This window comes from Mytilus californianus, unplaced genomic scaffold (assembly GCF_021869535.1).
Source record: "Mytilus californianus isolate M0D057914Y unplaced genomic scaffold, xbMytCali1.0.p SCAF_11, whole genome shotgun sequence".
Lineage (NCBI taxonomy): Eukaryota > Metazoa > Mollusca > Bivalvia > Mytilida > Mytilidae > Mytilus > Mytilus californianus.
Window position 1 is genome coordinate 54,561,593 of NW_026262593.1, and position 27,443 is coordinate 54,589,035.

General features: G+C 31.5%; 1 protein-coding gene across 1 annotated transcript in view; it reads left to right on the top strand.

Annotated features, from left to right (window-relative positions):
- The window catches only part of LOC127720333 (solute carrier family 2, facilitated glucose transporter member 1-like), a 43,376-nt gene extending 15,970 nt beyond the window's left edge, over window positions 1-27,406 (top strand). Inside the window, exons 2-11 of the mRNA XM_052226903.1 lie at window positions 12,260-12,367; window positions 13,152-13,471; window positions 14,791-14,915; window positions 15,201-15,341; window positions 17,383-17,520; window positions 18,313-18,500; window positions 19,421-19,651; window positions 20,635-20,710; window positions 22,280-22,407; window positions 24,593-27,406. Of these exons, the coding sequence (XP_052082863.1) occupies window positions 12,260-12,367; window positions 13,152-13,471; window positions 14,791-14,915; window positions 15,201-15,341; window positions 17,383-17,520; window positions 18,313-18,500; window positions 19,421-19,651; window positions 20,635-20,710; window positions 22,280-22,407; window positions 24,593-24,787 (1,650 nt within the window). The 3' untranslated portion in view covers window positions 24,788-27,406. The remainder of the gene's footprint in view (window positions 1-12,259; window positions 12,368-13,151; window positions 13,472-14,790; window positions 14,916-15,200; window positions 15,342-17,382; window positions 17,521-18,312; window positions 18,501-19,420; window positions 19,652-20,634; window positions 20,711-22,279; window positions 22,408-24,592) is intronic.
- The last annotated feature ends 37 nt before the right edge of the window (window positions 27,407-27,443 follow it).

The window sequence follows — 27,443 nt, forward strand, 5'->3', positions numbered from 1 at the left end:
TTTCCTTTGAGTTCTGTATTTTTGTTATTTTACTTCTGTCTTTGATTTCACAGTTTTACCTTGAAACATGAAAATAAGAATGTGTTGAAAGTTTACACTTGACATTGTTCTTGGTTACCATGGTTACAGTTACAACAGAAATGCTGCTACCAAACTATTTTTCTTTTTTTTTCTGTTAGTACATGTATGCAATACAATAATAGTTGTCAAAGTACTTCATAGCCTTGTTATAAGTGCTTCAATACTTATTACCATGTCGAGACATTCTAAGGTTAAAATATCTTCCTCCTTCTTGACATAATTGTGGACTTCTTATAATGCAATATATATAAAGAATCTCATTTTTTCGATACTTAAAAGCATGCTGGGAGTTCAAAGGTTAAAATATCTATCACCTAGACATAGTTGTGGACTTCTAATAGTCCAACCTAAAGAATTTCATTTGTTCAACATAGAAGCATGCTGGGAGTTCAAATGTTAAAATATCTGTCACCTAGATATAATTGTGGACTTCTTATAGTGCACTACAATATAAAGAATTTCATTTTTTCAATAAAGAAGCATGCTGGGAGTTCAAATGTTAAAATATCTCTCACCTAATCACAATTATGGATTTCTTATACATGTAGTGCACTACAATATAAAGAATTTGGTTTGTTCATATGACCTTTTTTCAAGGACTAAGTTTAATTTAACAATATACATGTGTAGGTCAAAATGTAGATTAGAGTAAGCCTATTTGATTAATTAGTTTTAACACCCCATGTTTAAATGATCATATTAGCTTACATGACTAAATTTGACCTCCTGTTGTTAATAAAGTCAGCATTTAATTTGACAATTGACAAAACTCATTTGTCTTTGTCATAAATTTTTGTAATATTTACTGGGGACTGTATATTACATATAGCTACATGTACTGGTACATGTATTTGTGTAGATTGTGTATTAGATTCACACATGAGGGTGTTAGCCTGTTTGGTTGTATCTAATTTACACCAAGATACATGTCCATGAATCATGTTTAATGCAAAAGGATACATTTCATTAAGTTAAAATTAGAAGGGGGTCTTTCAGCAATTTGATCTGATTTTCTGGTAAAGCATGATAAATGCAGAATATCCAATTTCATTTAATAACATCTTGGTGTAATACACATGATACAGCAACTGTGGATTAAATTTATCTTCTTGAGTGCTAATATTAGTGGATTTTGGAAAAAAAATCTATTTTAGGGGCTTCTTCATCCATCATGCCCATGGTTTTGACAAAATCTTCATATAAGGCCAAATAAAAAAAGATGTGTGTTTCCTATTACCCTACCTTCCATATTTTCTAAGCTCAAAAATAGCCTACCCTAAAGTTTTTTTGGTCATTTTTCAATAAGCACTGTTAGAGTCAGAATGTCCCTCCCATAGACTCAATGTAAAAAAAATGGTAAAATAAAAAAAAATCCCTACCTACCTACCCTATTTTTTTCCAAGAGGTAATAATTTTAATAGGAAACACACATATTATTTTTTTTGGCCTAACAAGGAATTATTTGAACCTGGAATAATTTTAACTTCTGGAAAATTGATTAGAAATGTTTGATGAAAACTAGAACCCAATTAACTAAGGTAAATTTCACTTTCACTGAATATTTCAGTATGAACTAACTAACCCCCCTTAGACATGTTAGACATGCGTTCATGGCTAACCCTACATGTATTTAGTTGGGTTAGTTTTCATCATACATGTACATTTCCAATTAAATTTCCAGAATTAAAATTATTCCAGATTCAAACAATTCCTTGTTATATGCATGATATATCTTAGGTATTTATATATAGATAAGGAAATTGCATTTAGTTGAACACTGAATTTTGTTGTTCTACTATATCCATGAAAATTAAATTCCACTAGGGAATTTTTACGTCGTTCAATGCTGAATTTTGTTTTACCTATATCCATGAGAAATTGAAATCCGCCAGAATGTAGCCGGGCTATGTAACTAATAATGAATCTACTGTATTCATGATATTTTGGTGGACAGACATATATGAGACAACAACGATTCAATGAAAATGATGAAATGTTTTCTTTCCTTGGATTGCTTCTTTCACAGTTAAAATACTTTCTATAATTAGCAACTGAATTGCACAGATGATTAATATTTCTACAGATTTATTGATGGTCATTAGGGGTTAAAGGTTGGAAGTTTGCAAGATTTTCACCAAAGTCTCTGGCTTTCAAGTGAAATTTGCGAGTGAATTGAATTAAGGGAGAAATTCTTCTAACATTCAGTGGTCTGACGTGTCTGATCTGCTTTGTATAGAAGTTCGAATTAGTTATAGATTTTTCCGCTAATCACTCAGGTCTAGACAAGTGAAAGTCTTAACTATTTGGCACATATAATAATGTATGATGAACCATAAACCAGAATTAAATAATCATGATAATGTCTTTGAAAGTTTCACTTTCTCTGATGTCAGATTCTGTTGTATGACATGTAAAAGTTAATTTTCTCACAAGGATTAATATAAATTGCCTATTAATAACATGAATAATGAAAATAAATAATTATCATTTAAATCTTTAATTTATAAATATTTTTATTGTATATTACCATATTTTTATAAATACTTAATTTATTATCATGATGTAAAGTTTATAGTAATTTAAATGTACTTTTGTCATTTAAAACACAGACATTAATTGTAGATAGCAAACAGCTCCTCCTTTGCTTACATGTATTGTAACATGCTTTTAAAAGCAATAATTCCAAGATATAGACTGATTTTTTCATTTTCTGCATTTCTTGTAACATGTCAAATCACAAGTCAAGTAAATAAACAAGTATTTGGAAATATTTGCCCGGTGTTCCATTTTGTGGAAGATACCCAATCATAGCAGGGGCTTGTATGCCTTGAAAAACTTAGGGCTGATATGCATACAACTACTTAAGTTAAGATTTGTTCCAAACAGACAGATTTTTCTACATACCCTATGATAAATTAGTAAGTACTACGCTGTGGCAGATACAGGGGGGTTCTGGGGGTTGGAACCCCCCATTTCTTTGTCGATCAATGCTTTTGAATGGGGACATATGGATGGAACACCCTTTTAAAAATGGCTGGATGCTGGTTCCGCCCCTGCTATGATTGGATATCTTAATTAAACTGGTTGTCGAGCCTGCAACTTTTGTCGCAAAAGTGAGACATAGCGATCCTACATTCCGTCGATGTCATCGGCGGCAGTGGGGTCCACAAATATTCACTCTGTGGTTAAAGTTTTTCAAATTTTAATAACTTTCTTAAACTATCCTGCATTTCAACCGAACTTGGACAGAAGCTTGTTAATAATTATAAGATAGTATCCAGAAGTATATTTTTGTAAAAAATAAAATCCTGTTTATCCGTGTTATAATCATAAATGGACTTAGTTTTTCTGCCAGTTAACATTACATTCACTCTGTGCTTAAAGTTTTTGAAATTTTAATAACTTTCTTAAACTATCCTAGATTTATACCAAACTTGGACAGAAGCTTGTTTATAATCATAAGATAGTAACCAGAAGAAAATTTTGTAAAAAAAAATCCTGTTTATCCGTATTTTACTCGTTTTTCTGCCAGTTAACATTACATTCACTCTGTGGTTAAAGCTTTCAAAATTTTAATAACTTTCTTAAACTATCCTGAATTTGTACCAAACTTGGACAGAAGCTTGTTCATGATCAAAAGCTAGTTTCTAGAAGGAAATTTTGTAAAAATTTATTTCCTGTTTTTCCGTATATTACTTATAAATGGACTTAGTTTTATTCCAGTTATCATTACGTAAAGTCTGCAGTTAAAGTTTTTAAAACATTTATTAGATTCATAAACCTTCTTGGATTTTTACCAAACTTGAACAGAACTTCTTACAATCAAAAGATAGTATCTAGAGGAACATTTTTAATAATTTTTTCCCCATTTTTGTTGAGCCTGCGACTAACAGCAAAAGTAGGTGAGACACTGGGTTCTGCGGTACCCTTACAAATTTTTTTAAATATCAGCCCTGACTCTTATATTTTGTTATCTTCCTTGAATTAAGTACATATATGAACATAATGATTAACCCTTTCACACCCTGCATATAAATTTATAAGTCTATAGACTTCCTGTATAAATTCATGTTTGATTTCCTAACAATCCTATGTTAACATGCAAAATATAAAAATTTTGAAGTGAAATTCTGTCAGATTGGGGATGAAGTTTTATTGACATTCTGAATGTAGAAGTTCAACTGGGTGCAAATTTTTGTTTTACAATGTGTATGATGCAATAGTGTTTGAGTAGACATATGTAGGTTCAATGAATGTCTGGTAAAGGACATACTAGTGACTTTAATACACCTGTAAAAGATTAAAAGCTTATGAACGAAACCTACCTTTTCAGAGAAGTACTGTAGGCTAAAATATGATTAAATTAAATTTACGATCATGACATTAAAATATTCCTAACTACTTGCAGTTTTGTAATATATACATGTAGAGATTAAAATTAAAGTTATTTGCATATTTGTTGTGTCTAGAATTTAATCAAGTCACGATGATCTATATTTGTTCATAATTTTTTATACGACCGCAAAAAAATTTTTGTGGTCGTATATTGGTATGACGTTGGCGTCGTCGTCGTCGTCGTCCGGCGTCGTCCGAAGACACATTGGTTTTCGCACTCTAACTTTAGTTTAAGTGAATGGATCTTTATGAAATTTTACCACAAGGTTCAATACCACAAAAGGAAGGTTGGGATTGATTTTGGGGGTTATGGTAATAACAGTAAAGGAATTAGGGGCCAAAAAGGGGCCAAAAATAAGCATTTTTGTAACTTCCAGACATAACTTGTGTGTTAGTGTATGGATCTCTCTGACATTGTACCACAAGGTTCCATATCACTAAAGGAATGCTGGGATTGATTTTGGGGGTAATTGCCTCCAATTTTAGGAATTAGGGGCCAAAAAAGGGGCAAAAAACAAGCATTTTTCTAGTTTCATGACAATAACTTGTGTGTAAGTGTATGGATCTTTCTGAAGTTGTACTACAAGGTTCTATATCACAAAGGGAAAGCTGGGTTTGAGTTTGGGGGTAATTGCCCTAAACGTTTAGGAATTTGGGGCCAAAAAGGGGCCAAAAAACACATTTTTTTCTAGTTTCCAGACAATAACTTGTGTTCAAGTGTATGGATCTCTCTGAAATTGTACTGCAAGGTACCATACCACAAAGGGAAGACTGGGATTGAGTTTGGGGGTGATGAATCATAATGGGGGTTCAAAAAATTTTGGGGGGGATTTATTTTTTTTTCCTTTTTTTTCTTTTTTTCCTTTTTTGTTTCTTTTAAAATTTTCCATTTTAAGTTGGTTATTTCTGATTTATATTTAAAATCAAATAATAATGATATGGTAGGAGATACACACCAAACAGGATGTGTAAATTATTATATAATAAGTATTGTGCAATAGCAAGAAATTTTCAATTGCACAGTATTGCACAATAGCAAGAAATCTTCAATTGCACAGTATTGCGCAATAGCAAGAAATCTTCAATTGCACAGTATTGCGCAATAGCAAGAAATATCCAATAGCACAATATTGCGCAATAGCAAGAAATTGTCAATTGTACAGTATTGCGCAATAGCAAGAAATATTTAATAGCACAGGATTGTGCAAAAGAAGATACTTCCTATAAATTGCTTATTTCTTGACCAATTTCAATGGGGTTTTATTCTTGATTTCATGGGGTTCTTTAATATGCTGAATCTAACCGTGTATTTAGTTTTTGGATTTTGGGCCCCGTTTTTAAATTGGTCCACATTGAGGTCCAAAGGGTCCAAAATTAAACTTTGTTTGATTTCATCAAAAATTGAATTATTGGGGTTCTTTGATATGCCGAATCTAACTGTGTATTTAGATTCTTAAATTTTGGTTCCGTTTTCAAATTGGTCTACATTAAGGTCCAAAGGGTCCAAAATTAAACTTAGTTTGATTTTAACAAAAATTGAATTCTTAGGGTTCTTTGATATGCTGAATCTTAACATGTATTTAGATTTTTGATTATGGGCCCAGTTTTCAAGTTGGTCCAAATCGGGGTCCAAAATTAAACTTTGTTTGATTTCAACAAAAATTGAATATATGGGGTTCTTTGATATGCTGAATCTAACCATGTATTTAGATTTTTGATTTTTGGGCCCCGTTATCAACTTTGTCCACATTGAGGTCAAAAGGGTCCAAAATTAAACTTTGTTTGATTTCATCAAAAATTGAATTATTGGGGTTCTTTGATATGCCGAATCTAACCGTGTATTTAGATTCTTAATTTTTGGTTCCGTTTTCAAATTGGTCTACATTAAGGTCCAAAGGGTCCAAAATTAAACTTAGTTTGATTTTAACAAAAATTGAATTCTTAGGGTTCTTTGATATGCTGAATCTAAACATGTATTTAGATTTTTGATTATGGGCCCAGTTTTCAAGTTGGTCCAAATCGGGGTCCAAAATTAAACTTTGTTTGATTTCAACAAAAATTGAATATATGGGGTTCTTTGATATGCTGAATCTAACCATGTATTTAGATTTTTGATTTTTGGGCCCCGTTATCAACTTTGTCCACATTGAGGTCAAAAGGGTCCAAAATTAAACTTTGTTTGATTTCATCAAAAATTGAATTCTTGGGGTTCTTTGATATGCTGAATCTAACCATGTATTTAGATTTTGGATATTGGACCATAATAGGTGAATGTCCAATTTAAAATTTTTAAGTTCTTAGACCACATTCAATCTGTGTTAGAAACCTATGCTGTGTCAAATATTTAATCACAATCCAAATGCAAAGCTGTATCAAGCTTGAATGTTGTGTCCATACTTCCCCCAACTGTTCAGGGTTCGACCTCTGCGGTCGTATCAAGCTGCGCCCTGCGGAGCATTTTATTAGAATTAATATACATTTGTTGTGGTTGGAGCTTAAACAAGTCATGTTGATCAATATTTATTCATTTATGGCGTATGATAAATTTTTGATTTAGATTTTTCTATAAATTTAATCATTATAATTACTTTAATATAACATTCATCATGTTTATGAATGAAATGATGTCATCAATTTCAAATCAATTATCACGTCATGGAAGTATATACATGTATTATAGTCAATATATTTATGGTCATGTTAAGGAGTGTTAGTATAAAGTACTATAGATTATTATTTATTGAGATTGAGAATTTATAAGCAATATTATTAAAAGGTCTTTACATGTAAAAACGTTTGCTAGAGATGTTTACAAATGAATATTTCGTAATTGAAACATTTGTATTTTTCCACATATCAATTTTATTCATTTACATGATTTATAAGTTCCAACTTCTGTGACCCTTATAATTATTTAATAATGTGTGCACAGTTGTACAACATGTACAAAAAAATTTCCATTACATATACTAACTTGAAGTTTTTAGAATAGATATTGTATCTGAAAAGTAAAAAAAATAAATCACATGACTGCAGAGTAAGGTGTATTTAAATTTTGAGTACAGAAAGGAGCCAACTGAACCAAAGAAACACAATATCACCTTGCAGATAATAGTGTGAGGGCGCCATATGGAACTCTTTCCAACATGTCCAAAGTACCAGTTTATTTTTTTTTTTTTGCTCCTGACTTAAGAATCATTCCAAAATTTACATGTAAAGATGATCTTTTGAAAAATGACATAAGGGAGGAGTCCAGGGGAGTAGGGGTAACATTGCCCTTGGCCTTGTGATGATCATCCTACAAGTGCATTTGAACTTTGACCTGAAATGCTTTGTTTTTATGGAAAAAAGCAAAAAACATGATTAAATCTTAATACATTGTCGTTGGGTTGCTGTCTTGTTGATGTATAACCTACACTTCAGTTTATATTTTGATGTCATTCCAAAGGACTTTTGGTCTTTGACAAGAAATTACCTAGTTATTTGGGCATATATAATATGTATAACATGTGACTCTTAATTTGTAAACATTACCAAGATTACGAGTATATTTCTTGAAAATCGTCAGAATCACTTCACATTAATAAACAAACAGGATATTCAAGATTTGTTTAAAGTTAAGTTGTCCAATTTAAAGTTGATATTAGGTCTGGTTGGGTACAATTTAGTTTTAGAGGAGTGAATTCTATTGAAAAAGGTTATTCATTCATAAAAGTAAATATGAACTTGGTGACATTTTGACGTAAATCTTTATATCAATGAAAAACAATATTTCTATTCAGAACACTCTTCCTGCTTGCATTGATTGTTAGAGCTATTTTGGGATATTTGTCTATATTTGGTATTTTCAACTATTCAACATGTTTGAAACATTTAAAACAACACTCTTCCGGCTTGCATTTTTAACATTTTTGGAAAATTCGTCAATTGTTATCAAATGTTTGAAACATTCTCAAATTCCTTGAAAAAAGTATTTTCCTACCGGTATATATTTCTATTAATCAAATTGACGTAGGTTTCACACCTCATGGTGGTAATTTTAAAGACTTCAAAAAAGGCTGTTGTCAATTTATTGACTTTGATTTCAAATGTAGCTTTGTATATTTTGATAATAAATTATAAAGTAAAGTAATTATCTATGTAAACATCATCTATTCATTTTTATATTTGTATAAGATATTTAAATTACAATTATTTGACATGTTTTAAATGTTTAAAATTCTTTTGTACATGTTTCAACATTTAAATTAAATGTTACATGTGAATTTTTTAACAAATGTACTGTTTGGTGTGGACTTTAAGGCCAAGAAAAATATGTGTTTGTTTTGGGTTACCCTACATACCTTATCCCGCTTTTATTGTCTACATTTTTGTACTTCATGAACTTTGGCTGTTATTGATAATTAGGACAGATAATATGTAAAATATATAAATAAAGAGTTGTGGTATGATTAGACAAATATTTATCAAGGCCAAAGTACAAGGATATGAACTATTACAAGTCATTGTACTATAGTACTATCTTCAACAATGAGCAAATTCATTCTGTATAGAAAGCTATAAAAGTCACCAGTATCATGAGTTTGTCAAAATGTGAAACAATTCTAAATACATAGAGAAAACCTGGAGTGGCCAAATACTACAACTTAAATTATGTAAATAAAGAAAACAATTTGACAGACGGCAATGATGTTTATACCCATTTTACCAATTTTTGTACCTACGTACCTACAGCTGAGGTTGTTTTGTCGTTAACACCTGCCTACTATAAATATTTACATGCACAGGTACTTCTGCTCGCTAAAATGTCTCTGATTAATGTAAAATATTGAATACAAAGTACAACTACTGTAAATTCAGAAATTATTGCGATGTTTTTATTATTGCGAAAAATACGACAGGGTTATAATGGCAATAATTTGAACTCGCATTTTGAAACTTTTTATATGAATTAAACAGGATTTTTCTCAATATCGCAAAAATTAAAATCACATTTTAGTCTTAATTGACAAAATCGCAATAATAAATGCACACAATAATTTCTGAATTTACAGTAATCATTTAAGGTTTAAGTTGCAAGACCAAAAATGAAATGGCCACTTCACAAGGTGAGCATAGGAGATTTCCATGTTCATGATGTACTGTGCACTTAAATGTTTTTCTCACTATGTGCCAACTCACTTGTTGAATGGAGAAAACCAACCTTGGTTCAAGTGTATTTCAAAAAATAAAAGAATGCTTCCTGTTACAAGAATTAATACTTCTGCTTAACTATAGTTTCTGGTTAAACAATAAGGTGTGTGATTAGGGCCTTTTTTGGCCTATTTTTTCACTGAAATATGAAGTTTAAACTTAAGAGTTACTTTTATGTCTATTTAAAAGTTAAGGTAATACTTACATAAAAGAACAAAATCAGGAAGTTTACAATCCATGACGTCACAATAAATGTAATGAAATAGTCCCTTCTATACATTTTTTTTCGTGGAAAAATAATGGATTTAGGTTAATTTTCAAATAGTTTTAGGACCCCTAAATATTAATACTAACTTAATAATTTACTATAATATTTGACTACAGGTTTCAACACTTTTTATGTAATAGACTATTTTTATGTTACCGACTTTTATCTCCAGAATTTATATTTTTTAGACAGGTTACCTTTTCTGTAGAAGGACATCCTGGTACTCGGTCAAGTAAGAGCAACTTAAAGAATTAAAATCAAGCATAGGATCTGTACAATTTGGAAGGAAAATTGATTGTTTTGTGTTTTCTATACACAACAAAATCATTAGAAAACAGTAAACTTTCCCCCCAAATTGCACCGATTATATGTTTGATTTAATTCTTTTGGTAGCTCTTACCTGACAGAGTACCAGGATGTCCTACCATAGAGTAGGTAAAAATGTTGAAAAATTATATAATCCAGAGTCAAAAGACGGTATTACGAAAATAGTTTATTGTATTTGTGGAACTTGCATACATGTGCTAAAATTTATGCACTCACATATCTGTGTCAAAATATAGAATTTGTGTCATAATCTGTAGAAAAATTTAATTTATGCTATCATTTAACCCCAAAATCTCAGAGAAGTTTCAAACTATTTGAAAAAAAATAACTTTGTACATACTTAATAATTATCTTAACGCATTGATCATCTGTGGGATTCTTATGCCATAAAGGGCCCTGAGCACAGTCACCTCCCCTTTATTCACAACTTTTAGGTGCTAGTCTGTTTAAAGAATAAAAAATGATAAGAGAAAGTATGAAGTTTAAAGAATTCTTATTTTATATAGTCTTAGCCAATTTTCATTTTTCTGGTTCTTTTTCTAGTGTTGGCAAGTTATTACATCAAGTTTTTTTTTTTCTCAAAAAAAAAAAATTATGTCATTTTGAATAACTGTATCTTCACTGTATTTAAAAATAACTAGACTTCATGTACAAGAAAAAATGTATGTGCAGATCAAACACACCATTAATTTTCTTGTTGGACAAAGTAGATCACCAGACATATATATTGGTCAGTTCATCACATAAAAATTCCTCATGTCAATTTCATGTTGACAGATGTACTTTACATGAAGAAATAAACAACCTCAGCATCATCCATCACAAGTACATACACACTAGTACTTTCAGCTTTAACATTTTCTGTGCATACTGTCATTGACTGGTGGTAAATGGGAAAAAAACAACTCATTTAAGTATTTGTTTTTTCTTTACTAGTTTTCAAGGTTACGTTCTACAGAGGTAGGAATACTGTGGGTTTTTTCTATATTTTATAAAATCCTTCTAAATGTATAATTTTATGCAATTGTTCAGCTTTTAATCATTTCTTTAAGAACTGATTTTTTGTTTATTATATGCAGTACTAGTGGGTTTGGGGAATTTTTCATTTTATTGTAATGTATATTATGCTTGCAGTTGTGTCAGCTTATGGTCTTGACCCTTCCTCTTTTTTGCTTTACCAAAAAAGGTTGCTTCAGGGTTTCTGTTGATGGAAGCAATTTTGGGTAAAGGGATTTGGTAGTGAAACAATGTGGTTGCTAGTGATTTGGGGATGGAGAGGGAGAAGTAATTTGTATATTTATTAAACAAAATAAGTTCCACAGTGAATTCTCTCCAACTAATCAGCAAGCATTCTCTTTCACTGTTAATCACTCAAATACTGTGAAAAATCATTACAAACTTCACTTGATTAGTTCATAGTGACTGTACGTGCAATATTGTTTATTTTTATGGTTTTAGTCTAAATTTTTTTGGATTTTGAACAAATTGCTAATTTGCAATATCATTATGCAAATATTTGTTTACGTCTGACTCATTAAGAATGTTTAACATGAAAATCAGTCATGTCAGTGTAAGTGGCAACTATCTGTAGTACCTTTCAAGTTTTAACATTAGCTAATTGCCCATTAATCTTCTTGTTCTTTATAAACAATGGTCTAGGTATGCAATGAAAGGCAAGTTATTCCCCCTTATCTAGCTTTTTACAGTGCATTCTATAGAAATTTTGGAATAAATTTTTGAATCTTTGCAACAATTTTCAGTATCTTTTCATTGAACAATGATATACGAAATTATAAAACAGTCAGCTTAAATTACATGAGGGGGATCCTATAATTTAATATTTGAAGATTGGGCGTGGTTGATGTTCCACTTGCTTTGTTTTTAGAAAATTTTTACACAAATGACAAAAACATTTCCAACAAAAAAGAAAACTACTAATTGTTTAAAAACTCATGAATTTGAAGTAAAATTACATCTTTAATCTTTCTCTTTCAGCGAGAGATAAATTATACTTTCACACTGCTATTCAGTGTAGCAATATGTGTCATTGGCAACAGTTTCCTGTACGGGTACAATATTGGTGTGGTCAACAACCCAGCAGGGGTAAGTCTTACTTTTCATAATTTTAAAATACCAGGTTATTTTGATAGATTAATTTAACACAGTTTATACTGTAATCTTTCTTAGTCTATACTGTCGACATGAATATTTTCACAGATTGTTATCCCTATTTCAATTCATAAACCTTTTCGCATAGGGGTTAAATTTTCACATCATTTGTAAGTTCTCACTTAATTACTGTTGCTTCTTTACAAAAAGATTCCACCACTGTAATGTATCAAATGTGTAACAATGTTTCTCCACTCAAAACATAAAATTTCAAACACGAGGCTTGCAGAGCTCTTTAAATATTTAAAATTTAACTGTTGAGAGGGGTGAAGTTACAAAATATTTTTCAGTACCAAAATATTCCAATGTTTAAATTTGACAATATTCTCTTGTTCAAGCTATACAGGGATTTTTTTCAATTAAGGAATCAGTAGAAACCATACACATGTACTTCATTGGTTGCTCCACAGGCACTGGACGTTCTATGAATAATAATAAAATATGCGCAATGGGAAGAAAATAGTGTCAATGTATATATTTACATATAAGACCACAGAATTAATCGCCATCTTTTCAATGTATATAGATATAAGAAGATGTGGTATGAGTGCCAATGAGACAACTCTTCATCCAAGTGACAATTTATAAAAGTAAACCATTATAGGTCAAAGTACTATCTTCATTTACATATTTTAAGAAGAAAACATTTTTGTGAACTTTTTCAGGTTTTTCAATGAATGTTTCAACACCAAAAACTTTCATTCAAATTTATTTTCAGGTGATACGTGTATTTTATGTAGAAACAATAATGATAAGGAGACAGCAGCTCCCAGAAAATTGGTTTGAAATCAAAGATCAATACCTAGAAATGATGGAGAATATGAAGATGCAGAATCTCACAGTGACATCAGACACTAATGCTACGGCATCGGGTAATGGAACCGGTTTCGATATCGGTAAAGTTATTACTCAAATCAAAGTGGCTTCCATGAAAAATGACAAAATTGAACTCCTCTGGTCTGTGACTGTTGCAATTTTTGTTTTGTTTGGAATGATTGGAGCTTTTACATCTGGAAAATTTGCTGATTATTTTGGAAGGTAATTTAGGCAAGGTTCAAGATTTTTCAGGTTTTAGAATACAACTGCATCATCAAAATGTATAAGACAAGAAGAAAGAAACCAAAAGGTTAAGTGAAACCATAAATTGAAGAATGATGAACCAATTTTCTCTAAAAAAGAAAAAGTGCAAAAAAAAAAAAGAACATTACACACAGATTATAAGATTAAATAAGAAAATAGGGGCGTAACCCTATAAATGTATACATATATGTATAGTGTGTCATGCTTCAGATGGTGAAGTATTTCCTAATCCTTTATTTTATCTGTCACTTAAGAGAAAAAGACTGAAATTGACTGACAATAAGCACTAAATGATTCAGTTAAGAAGCACATTTAGGGATGTATAGTGATTCAATGTGAAAAGAGGTGATTGGAGTTATTTTATAGGGGCAGAAGGACCTTTTTCAGGACGTCGGGATTGAGCCTTTATTTTTGCGGGAATTAGGGATTGGGCCTTTATTTTGGTGGGATCTCGAGATTACATATATCGGGACTCTGGAATTAATTACAAATTTTTCAGGGAATTTGATACGAGTTTTTAAATGCCCGTTTACGAGACGTATTATGGTATACCTCTGTCCGTCCGTCCGTCCGTCTGTCCGTCGTCAACATGTCGGACATTAACTCAAAAATGCTTTAACCAATTTGCATAAAACTTTGGTGAATTGTTTATATCTATTGACGTGAGCTCCCTTTCGTTTTTTATCAAATTTAGATTTTACGTTTCTGAGTTATGGGGTTTTATTCATTAAAAAAAGGGGTGATTTTCCAGTTTTCGGACAATAACTCAAAAATGCTGTCACCAATTCTCATCAAACTTTGGTGAATTGTTTATATCTATTGATGTAAGCTCCCTTTTTATTTTCATAAATTTCTAATATGACATTGAGAATTAATTGAACTTTATTTGTTTATAGTCTGACAACAGATTTACTAAGTATTGCACAACAGCAAGAAATCTTTAATTGAATATAAATTCAATTCATATAACCAATTTCAAGTATTTCAAGTTCTTTGACTACATTTATTCAAAAACCTTTAATATGTCAAATATTTAATTACAATCCAAATTCAGACCTGAATCAAGCTTGAATATTGTGTCCATTTTTGCCCCAACTGTTCAGGGTTGGACCTCTGCGGGCGTATCTAGCTGCGCTCAGCAAAGCAGTTTATTTTGTTTGTTTGCAAAAACTATCTAGTCACAATTTTCATATCAGATAATAAAAACATTGCAATAAATCACATTCTATTTATTAGTTATCACAGTTAACAGATTATATATTTTATTTTATTTTCAGGAAGAAAGGGATGATTATTATAACTGTAATCATGTTTTTGGCGGCCATTTGTGGTGGTATTCCAATCGTTGCACGTTCATTTGAGGTTATCATAGTTCATAGAGCATTAGTAGGATTGCATTGTGGTATGTTTATTTCTAGATCAACTAACCATTTCAGGAAAAATGCATTCTGGGTCATGAATAGAATGCAAGAACGTAAATTTCCATCCAAAAGACATTTCTTATCTAGTCATTGTGTTAGCCTTGATTCATAGTGATATAGGTCAATTAATCATAATTTGAAATTTAAGTTAGAAATAGGGGCCATTTTTGGGCCTCTTCAAAACCTACTCCTTTCAAGTTTGAATTTATATTTGTTAATCTTAGTTTTTCCTGTTTTCTTTATTATCTTGTTTATTCTATCTTCAGGTTTGAATGTAAGTTTAGCATCGTTGTATTTGGCGGAGATTTCACCAAAGAAGATCCGAGGAGCTATTGGAACGTGTCATCAGTTGTTTATCACGATCGGTATCCTATGGTCGAACATCATGGGAGTATCTAAGCTTGCAGGTAATTTTACCAAACATATATTCATTTTAAATCTTATTGCTGAAAAAGGTTTGCGATTTAAAAATCTCAGAAGAAAATTCTTCCATATAGCTCTTCACTTGTTTTGGTACTTTTAAATCCTAAGGACTTTTTAAATATTTTGCTTTGAGCATTCTTGACGAAGGTAAATCCAGAATAGTTGTTCAGACGCATAACATAAATAAAGTGTTATTTTTGTGTCTTTTTTGTTGAGCCTTCGACTTTTGTCGAAAAAGCGAGACATAGCGATCCTACATTCCGTCGTCATCGGCGGCGTCCACAAATATTCACTCTGTGGTTAAAGTTTTTGAAATTTTAATAACTTTCTTAAACTATCCTGGATTTCTACCAAACTTGGACAAGAGCTTGTTTATGATCATAAGATAATATTCAAAAGTAAATTTTGTAAAAAAAAAATGTATTTTTTCTGTATTTTACTTATAAGTGGACTTAGTTTTTCTGCCAGGAAACATTACATTCACTCTGTGGTTAAAGTTTTTGAAATTTTAATAACTTTCTTAAACTATCCTGGATTTTTACCAAACTTGGAAAGAAGCTTGTTTATGATCATAAGATAGTATCCAGAAGTAAATTGTGTAAAAAAAAAATTCCATTTTTTCCGTATTTTACTTATAAATGGACTTAGTTTTTCTGTCAGTTAACATTACATTCACTCTGTGGTTAAAGTTTTTAAAATTTTAACAACTTTCTTAAACTACCCTGGATTTGTACCAAACTTGGACAGATGCTTGTTTATGATTAAAAGCTAGGTTCTAGAAGGAAATTTTGTTAAAATTTGGTTCCATTTTTTCCGTATTTTACTTATAAATGGACTTAGTTTTTCTTCCAGTTAACATTACATACAGTCTGCAGTTTTTAAAACATTTATTAGATTCATAAACTATCGGATTTTTACCAAACTTGGACAGAAGCTACTTACAATCAAAAGATAGTATAGAGAGGAATATTTTTATTAATTTTTTTCCTCATTTTTGTTGAGCCCGCAATTAACAGCAAAAGTAGGCGAGACACTGGGTTCTGCGGAACCCTTACGAATTTTTTAAAATGTCTCTGTAAAAGAGTTGTTCAGAAAATGAAAACAAATTTAAATTTGATGAGCAACATACCACAACCAAACTAGTTTATTTTGTGAACAGGTGAAGTTTCTTTATTTTTATTTTTTTTTTGTATCGACTTTTGAGTATGATTTTGACTGACAATACAGGAGCACAAAGATAACAACTTAAGGGGGTACCCAACACTTTTACTAGAATAGATTTAGCTCATTTAATTTTCATATAATTTTGACAAAATATTTACTTTGACCTGTTGAAAATAATATAAAAATTTCAAGAAATTGGAACTTAACAATTTACAGGAATAGATTCATTGGATATATCGCAGTCCGACAAAGACAAATTATGATCATTGAGAAGCTTTATTTCTCTTAACTTATAGTATGTGATTAAAACGTTCAGCTGATTTTTAAAGAGTTAATTCCCTTAGGTGTTATGTACCCCATTAATATTAAATGGAATTATGGAAATAGCTACTGTGGGTTCATTAATTTTTTGTGGGTTCTAATTTTTGTGGATTGAGAAAAAAATGTATTTTTGTGAATATTTGATTTTGTGGTCTTGTTAAAGTCTGCATACAAGCTTTTAGGGCTATTCCATTAAAATGTATGTGGGAGGGTAGGAAGGGACTTTCAAAATATCCCTACAACCAAGAACCAGTTTTTAGATAATTTTGCATAATGGTAATAGAGGCATACTGAAAAAAGACCCATGACCCACATTCAATAATTAAACTTCCCTTCCTACCTTCCCACATACATTTTAATGGAATAGCACTTAGATAATTTGTACTTTGTTGAACATTTAAATGCATAGTTTACCTAAACCCACGAAAATCCATGAAAATTGGTATGCATCTAATAATAATGAATCCACAGAATAAAAAATCTCCAAAAAAAATCAATTGTCTTATAGTATAATAATACAAGTACATTTATTAATTTTAGGCAATCACAAACAGTGGCCATGGGTGTTTATTTTTAATGCTTTCCCAGCATTCATTTGTCTTGTGGCCATGCCATTTTGTCCCGAGAGTCCACGATACCTGCTCATCAATAGAGGAGACGAGGAAACTGCAAGACATGGTAAGAAATACAGTCAAACCTGTATTAAGCAGTCACTCATGAGAAGTATCAAAAGTGACCAACTAAGAGAGGTGAACTTTTAAACGAGGTTTCGAAAAATTCTGATCCCTATATCGCCTGTGGGGAGGATCGCAACAACTTGTTATACTTTGTTCAAATGGTAGAGATTTTGTTCTTGTGAGCAGTCAAATAAAAAATGATATAGAGAAAAGGTTTGGGAGGGTCTGAAAGTGACTGTTAGAGGCAGGTGACCGATACTCTAAAAATAGATACTCTATATATAGCTTAGGCAGATTTTGCTATTTTCACTTGTCCACAATGGACAGCCAACCTATTGTTGTTCTGTTTCATATAAAAAGCAAGAAGCTAGAGCTACTACAGGGATATTTAACGACCTTGACTTCCCATGAGGGTCTAGCATGGTCTGTAAGACCAAGATGTATTTAAATGGCCCCTTTTCTTTCAATATGAGACAAACTAAGAAAAAAAACCAATATGAACCTGATTTTATTTTCTTCTAAATGCCTTTTATATTTTTTAATGAAAAAATTGAATATGTTGGCACTATCTGTTGGATCTCGAAATATACTTAAATACTGTTTGTACTGTATTAAAATAGCATTCTTTGTAGTGTAATCTGAACCATGATAATTGGTGCCTTTTGGGGAATCATTACACGTTTAATTGACAATAAAAAACTTGTTGCTGAGAGTTCATCTACTTACACTGATTTTTTGGTCCAATATTGATTTTTCAATGCTATATTTCAACACAGTATATTTTATGCTTCAGGATTAAAGGATTTACGAGGATACCTGGATGTAGAAGACGAAATTGATGAAATGAAAGTTGAAGCCAGGAAATCACAGAGTGTTAAAGAGTTCTCCCTCAAAGAATTACTCACGAGCCCAGAATTACGTGTACCAATTATTATAGCCTGTTGTTTGCAGATCGCACAGCAATTCTCAGGAATTAATGCTGTAAGTATACAACCACAGCAGAGCAGGGGTGTGGGTGTGGGGGGGTGGGAAATTCCAGTAAAAAATAGAGGATGGAAAGAAATGTCAACAACTTTTTTTCTGTCAGTTTATACAAGGAAAAATCATGTTGAGTGAGGGGTTAGAAATGCCCTGAACAGCCAACAATTTTTTTTTTCTGATTTTGTTAATTCTTTTCAATTATGTTTTAGTGGTGGGGCTGTAAATTCTTAATCATATTTCACCCCACCCCTAGATAAATTTTATAGAATAGCCACGCCTATTACTGGAAAAATATTCCTATTGGTGAAATTGCCACTGGATGTTAAGCAAGGAACAATCTGAATCCTAACTGTGAGGCATAATTTGAAATACACTACATACAGGGTCCTGATGGGGTTTACGGAATAGAGAAAAAGTGGTCCAAACATAAAGAATAGAGAATAATGGGCCCTAAGAAATAACCCCCCAAAAAAAACAGATAATAAATAAAGAAGGGGTGCTGAATATAATTGGCAAAAAAAAAATGAAATCAGACCATGTATTTAGTTTAAGGTGGTACATAACACTACTGGGAGATAACTCTGTAAAAATCAGCTGAACTTTTAATCACGTTCTATTGTTAAGGAAATATTAAGCTTCTCAATGATCAAAATTAGTGTTTGTCAAACTGCTATATATCCAATGAAATTTTCTGATAAATTGTGTGGTTCAAGTTTCTTGAAATTTTATATTTTTGTCAAAGGGTTAAAGTAAATATTTTGTCAAAATTTTATGAAAATTAAACAAGCCAAATTAATTTTAGTCAAGGTGTTTGGTACCACCTTAAACAACATTTATTCAGATAAATCATCACATAACAAAATAAAATCTGACCATGTATTTAGAGACCAGAAAAGATAATTGCTATTTGTTCTCTGCAGGTGATGTCCTTTTCTAGTTTTATGTACGAAAATGCTGGTGTTGACCTTAACCTTATTGAATGGATAGTTTGTCTGACCAGTTTGATCAACATGCTCACTACCATACCAGCTGTACCAATGATTGAGAAACTTGGGAGACGGCCACTTCTTCTTTTCCCCATGGGTTTGATGGCATTGTCTTTTATAGTGTTAACAATCTTCCACAATCTGCAGTATAATACGTCACTACAGGTAAGTGTTAACCATCTTCCACAATATATGGTATATTTTTATGCCCCATTTATGGGCATTATGTTTTTCGGTCTGTGCGTCTGTTCATTCATTTGTCCGTCCATCCGTCTGTCCGTCCGTCCGTCTGTCCCGCTTCAGGTTAAAGTTTTTGGTCAAGGTAGTTTTTGATGAAGTTGGAAGTCCAATCAACTTGAAACTTAGTACACATGTTCCCTATGATATGATCTTTCTAATTTTAATGCAAAATTAGAGTTTTGACCCCAATTTCACGGTCCACTGAACATAGAAAATGATAGAGCGAGTGGGGCATCTGTGTACTTTGGACACATTATTGTTTGTTTTCTTTTACACTACAGCCTGAGTGGATTTTGCTAATTTCTATCTGTCCATGGTGAGAATGATTGACAGAGGGCAAAACGGCTAAATTGTCACATGGCGTATATCTAATTAAACAGCTACTGTAATTTCAGAAATAATTGTGTGCATTTATTATTGCGATATTTGAAGAATGGATAAAAATGCAAGATTGACTAATGCCATTTCAGGAAAATCTGCATACAGATATATATATATCAGATATCACAATGCTGTTTCTTATTATAGCAATACTCACCCAGTTGGATCATTCGAAAAAATAAAAACCTTGCAATTATTTCTGAATGCACAATATTTCTTTTGCTATTAAAGACTTATAAGTTTAAACTTTTTGACAGATTAAAGAAATTATTATCGCTACAATAAAATGATATAAACTAGAATGGCAATAGATGGGGCTGCCTGCCGTAAATATTGTTATCATAAAACAATATAAACTAGAATGGCAATAGATGGATTGGCTGCCTACCGTTAATACCGTTACAATAAAAGAATATAAACTAGAATGGCAATAGATCCATGGGATGCCTACTGTAACTTTTGTTATCAATAAAAAGATAGAATATATTTCTTGTACAACAGAATTAAATTTTTGTTTCTATTTTTAGGACAGTCGTCATATCTTCGCCATTATAGGAATCATCGCCATGCACACATATGTCATTGGTTTTGCAGTTGGTCTTGGTAAGTATATAGAGAATATCATATGGCTTTTTCAATATCACATCCGTATCAACCCGAGACACCAATATAATCCCAAGAGCTCTGCTCGAGGGATTATATTGGTTGAGGGTTGATACGGTGTGTGATATTGAAAAAGCCATATCATATACACTTTATTATAAACATATACCTCACGTAGATGTTTTTTATGTGACATGAAGTCATACAGATAAGGAGGTTTGAAATGACGTCATACAGATTATAGGTTTGGCATGACGTCATACAGATTAGGGGTTTGATAAAGCCTTTGCAACAGTGACTGCAATCGATGACGTGACGTCATACAGATTAAAGGTGTAATAAAGCCTTTGCAACCGTGCTGATATCGATATCATCACGGGTGGCTGATACAGCACGATTGCCAATGATTGTATTACACATACAATTTATCTGTATTTACTACTAAGTATATAATAAATGTTAATATAGTGTATACATCATGTACATGATACAATAGGGTTTAAAATATTTAAATTTGTGATCCTGAAATCATCGGCTATCAACTAATATTTTAAAATAGCCATGTAGCCCATTTGTTTATTGTGATTAAAAAAACAAAAGGACGAACTGTTTGAAACCAGCAAAACTGTCTTAGTTTACACTGAAGTTTATACAAGTGTTACGAAACATGAAAATATTGATAGTAATTGTGTCAAGGGAAGGATATTTTATGGTAACTTTATGCAAAAACTCTAATAGACAAAAAAATATTACTTTTCAAACGATTGAAAATTTAAACGAATCAACATCCATGTGCAAATTATTGTATGTTTCAGCGTATAGAGGTATCAACCTTGGAAAAAACTTAAAATTTTTTTTTGGATTTTGTTCATATGCAAAAAATAAAACACAATAAAATCACAAACGACAGACCCTATTTTATAATTGTTAAAGGCAGAAAATTATAAATTATTTTTGACCTAATCTGCTTTTCATACTAAGAGGGCCTTTTTTTTGGATTTTGTTCATATGCAAAAAATAAAACACAATAAAATCACAAACGACAGACCCTATTTTATAATTGTTAAAGGCAGAAAATTATAAATTATTTTTGACCTAATCTGCTTTTCATACTAAGAGGGCCTTTTTTTTGGATTTTGTTCATATGCAAAAAATAAAACACAATAAAATCACAAACGACAGACCCTATTTTATAATTGTTAAAGGCAGAAAATTATAAATTATTTTTGACCTAATCTGCTTTTCATACTAAGAGGGCCTTTTTTTTTACACTTGCTTGGCCTACTTGAAGTAAGCTTGATATTGCAACGTCCCAGATAAGTTCTGGACAAGTATAATTAGCGAATTATAGAGCAGATTGATAGAGGGAAAGGAAGAATGATAATCTAGTGTAATAAAGCTTTTGTATGTCAAGAATGATATCAATGAATGTTTCTGAATAACAGGCCAGTCAAATTTAAAATAAATTTATTCCACTTAACATGACATTGTTAAAACAGAATTTCAAAAGAAGGTTATTGTCGCAAAGGAACAGTTTACACAGATATTTTTTTTTCTCTCCTTAAACAGGACCAATTCCTTTTATTGTTGTGGGTGAGATATTCCGGCAGGAACCCAGAGCTGCTGCTATGAGTTTATCATTGACCTTCAACTGGATCTGTAATTTCATTCTTATGATGGTCTTCAGATTTATGCAGGCAAGTATTTATGTAGAAAATTTATCAAGCATGCTAACTTTTAACAAAGTTTAGTCACAATTGTATTTGTTTTTCTTATGTATTTTCCTTCCATGATAATGGAGCACTCAAAATTTTGTTAATGTTTGAAGAAAATGTAATCCAGCTTGATTGCTTATTTCTTAAGTGCAAAATTGACTCACAGTTTTTTGTTTTTCTTATATATTTTTCCTCCTTTGATAATGGAGCACTCAAAATTTGGTGACATGTTAGATTACTGAGCACTACTTATCAGTATTTATAATCTTCCCTCGGCACGGAAACATAAATCAACACCCACACTTATTTTTAATGAATACATTGAGATGTGGGGTATACACCAATGAAACAGCAACCTATTTACAAAAAAATAATTGAAGGACATATAGAGGGCAACATACTGTCTTCAACAGCAGACAAGTGCTGATACTATATATCAATCTCTAAATCGCCTGTAGATTATAAAAGTTGAGAATAAATTAACACTCTCCCCCCCCTCCAAAAAAAAATGAAATACAAAGATCTGCCATCAATGCCAATTTCTGAAAATTACAAAAAAGATAAAAAAAATGATACAAAATAATAATGTATATCCCAACATTGGACAGGAACATTAATATGCAGCAGTGTCATACAAGTTTTTTCAGATCCTGATCCTCCCCCTTTTTGTCCCCCGCTTAAACGCTTTGCGGAGGACATGGAAATACCGGATGTCCGTCCTTCTGCATGTCCATCCAGTCTTGTAAGCGCTCTCATGGGTAAAATTCATGCCAGATTTTTATAAAACTTATACTATAGGTTAATATCAGCAATATCTCGGACAAGTTCTAAAATGGTGGACAATCAACTTTTTTTTAAAGAGTTATGCCCCTTAGAAATATTAAATTTATGGAAAATGGCCCTTTATAGCTTGTTGGTCAGTGTTAGCCAAGGCTCCCTGTTGAAGACCTTACTTTGACCTATAATGGTTTACTTTTACAAATTGTGACTTGGATGGAGAGTTATCTCATTGGCACTCATACCACATCTTCTTATATCTATTGTTAGCGCACTCACGGTTACAATTCTTGTCAGATTTTTATAAAACTTATACCTTAGGTTAATATCAGCAATTCTCAGACAAGTTCTAAAATGGTGGACGATCGACTATTTTTAAAAGAGTTATGCCCCTTAGAAATATTAAATTTATGGAAAATGGCCTTGTTAGTGCTCTCATGGGTACAATTCTTGTCAGATTTTTATAAAACTTATACTATAGGTTAATATCAACAATATCTAGGACAAGTTCTAAAATGGTGGACAATCGACTTTTTTAAAAACATTAATGTACCTTGGAATAAATTTATGGGAAATGGCCTTTTTGATGCTCTCACAAGTACAATTCTTGCCAGATTTTTATAAAACTTATACTATAGTGTAATATCAGCAGTATCTTAGACAAGTTCTAAAATGGTGGATGATCGACTTTTATTAAAAGAGTTATGCCCCTTGGAAATATTAAATAAGTGCAACACAGGGGACATTTGGAACTCTGTTCTTTTATTATACAGGAAATTCTTTGGGTTAAGTTCAAATTAAAATATCAAATATTGTTTCTCATTTAGTTAAGATATTTCAAAGACTACTTCAAATGAAATTGGTATTTGCTGCGTCTTTGCTAAGCATGTGGCATTAAGAAGTAAGAGCAAAGACTAGTTGGCTTAAAGTCCAAACTGTTTTTCTTGGTAGGATGGCACTTCTTCCTGCAAACTGTTACCTTGTGAACTAGCACTTTCAAAACCCAGCTTAGCATGTCAATACAAAAATAAAAAGATGTGGTATGATTGCCATTGAGACAACTCTCCATCAGGAACCATTTTTTTTAATGAAACAGTTTACTACTATAGGTCACTGTACAGCCTTCAACAATGAGCAAAACCCATACAGTCTAGTACAAAACAGGGCTCATATTCGTATTGCTTTTTTATTATTCTTATCTTGAATATGCATTAATTTGCAGGGTTTGAAGTTAATATTTCTTACAATTATCATGATTATAGAACTGTATATATTGGCTTCCAAATTTTCAGCTGTGGCCTACCATGCCAAATTTTAACTTCAATCCCTGATAAATATTTGGAGCCACCATCCCACATTGTCTTAATCTTTGTTGTGTTTTGTGTTTCAGAAAGCCATGCTGGGATTTGTGTATTTACCATTTATAGGCGTGCTTGTGTTAGCCATAGCCTTCATATGGATTATGGTTCCAGAAACAAAGAACAAAACATTCGATCAGATATCATCTTCGATACACAAAGGTGGACGTAACCAAGACAACATGTTAAACCACGAGGGGGAAGAACTACAATCAATGAAAGCTTGATGAATGCGTATCTTAGGTGTTGTTTATTTTTAGTGGATATTTTGACGTTGATCGCTTTTGTTGTAGACTTAGGGCTCAATTGTTTTATTAAGCGTGTTCCCAACATATTTATTGAGGCCCTGTTACAAGATCACTTTCAAGAATTCATTTCAACAAGGATATCTGTTAATATTAGCGGTGAAAATCATTCCAGACAGGCATTTTAATTTTTTAACCATGGCAACACTATTGAAGTAGCCATGGTTTCTAGGAATACATTTTAGATGTGCTCATGATCATAAATACATACATATTTACATGTTTGTTTATTCACTATAGCAGTTTTATTGCTATTCTTCATCTAACCATCTATCATAATCGTCATTGAATGTATTATAAAACTAGCTAACGTTCATTCCCTATCATCATAAAGTCACTCATGAATTATGTGTGATAATTGGCTAGTTGACAGAAAAACCCCTACTTTATAAGTAGACAGTAACTTATGCTAAGTAATATTATTGTGTACAAAATTAATGATTTGAGGATTTTTTAAATTTTACCTTACACAGGAGAATCACACAATTTGCCTACAGGTAATTTGTTAATTCACAGGATAAAATCAATGATGAACAAATTGGAATTTATAATTCGATGCTGTGTATCTTCTGATATACAGGCGCAAAATTTACAACCATGCAATAAAAAAAAATAAGATAAGATTCAGCTATTTTAAAGTAAGGGACATATTTTTTGTCCCTTAAAGATGTTGAACACAGTTTATTTGTTCACATGTATCTGTTAGGCCCTTATTCTGGACATGTATTTGTAAGGCCCTTATTCTGGTTATGTTGGATTATTTGGTGGCTGTAGGATTTTGTAGCAGGGCCTGTTGTTAACCTTCAAATTGTGGCTTACCTCATTGTTAATGCAGCTAAAATTTTGTGATTGTTATTGTGAAATATTGTCAGTATAATATATGATATATGCATTGTACATTAAGATTTGAACTTGTTTAGAACTGTCATTGGGCATTAAGAGCTGCTTGTAACAAAAATATTCCACACAGAGAGGAAATTTTTTACAATAGATCAAAAGCTTTCCACTGAAGGACTGTTCCATAAAAACTTAGGAAGGACCATGTGTAGGCTTTTTGGTATGGGGTCAAATATTTTTTTTGTACAGATAGTATGTTAGAAAATCTGTGTTTGGTTACCCTATTTACAAATAGACTTCCCCAGGTCTCATATGTTTAAATAAAACAGCACTTGATTCTTAATATTAAAAATGGGAGTCCTTGGCTCTTAATATTGAAAATGGGACAGTCATTGGCTCTTAATATTAAAAATGGGACAGTCATTGGCTCTTTATATTAAAAATGGGACAGTCATTGGCTCTTTATATTAAAAATGGGACAGTCCTTGGCTCTTAATATTAAAAATGGCACAGTCCTTGACTCTTAATATTAAAAATGAGACAGTCCTTGGCTCTTAATATTAAAAATGGGACAGTCCTTGGCTCTTAAAAATGGAATAGTCATTGGCTCTTATATTAAACCTACAACTTACTTCTTAACCAATTGATCAACAAAAAGTATATCTCTTGTGTGGGTGTTTTTAACAGTAGCTCTGTTTAAGCTGAGTGCCAATGGAAACACAACTCTCATCATTTTTTGCACTGCCATTTTTTCTAGTCATATCAACTCTGGTATCCTAGATTGTGAGGGGAAAAAGGGTCCGCCACTGTAAGTTATGGTTTCACAATATTAAAACTACATTTGAAAAGTTTTTTGGTACGTCATCAATGGTTCAAAATAAAAAAAAATGAATGTAAAATTAAAAATTCATCATGTTGAAAAAATGTTTTTTTTTTAACCTTTGAATCCACAAAGATATTTTTTATGTTCTTTGCAGTTTGGCCCTGAATTAAATATAATGTTTTTACTTTGGGGTTGAAAACAAGAGCTATTTGAAAACCATAAATTATTAAATGTACCAAACATCACAAACAAACTGGACAACCTTATAAAAGTTCATGTTGAATTAACAACAAAATAAAAAATGGATACATGTTTTTTATCATAACAGAAGGCGTTGTGTTTCTTTTGTCACTCAGTATATATATCAGCCAAAATAACAAGTGCCAAATACTTTCAATTGTAAATCTATGAGGTATTTATTTAAAATTTCGTCTCACTTCACAGCACTGTTCAGAAGTTAAGACAGCTGTAATATATGCTTATAATATCTTATAGCTGAATGAATGCCATGTATAAGTAAACATATTGTATGCTGACCACACCGAATTGATTATATGTTTTTTTTAGTGATCCTGAATTTTGTTGAGCGCCAATAGAAGTATACCATGTACAACTTTTTTTTAACTAGAAAATTCAAGGGAAAAAATGAAATTGTGGAAAACAAGAAAGATTATATGTTATATGAAGTGATTAAAAATAGAAATATTAAATATTAAAAGCTTTAATAAATGTGACATGGATGTCCTGGTCATTTTTAACAGGAAGTTTGAAGAACAATTATAGATTTATATATATATATGTCCTTAATTATTTTTAAATGCTTGTTGTTAAAAAATGGAATCTCCTTGAAATATATACTATAGATTATTGTTTCCTTGGAAGCTATCTGTGTTATTATTTTTTGTTTCCATCAAAATT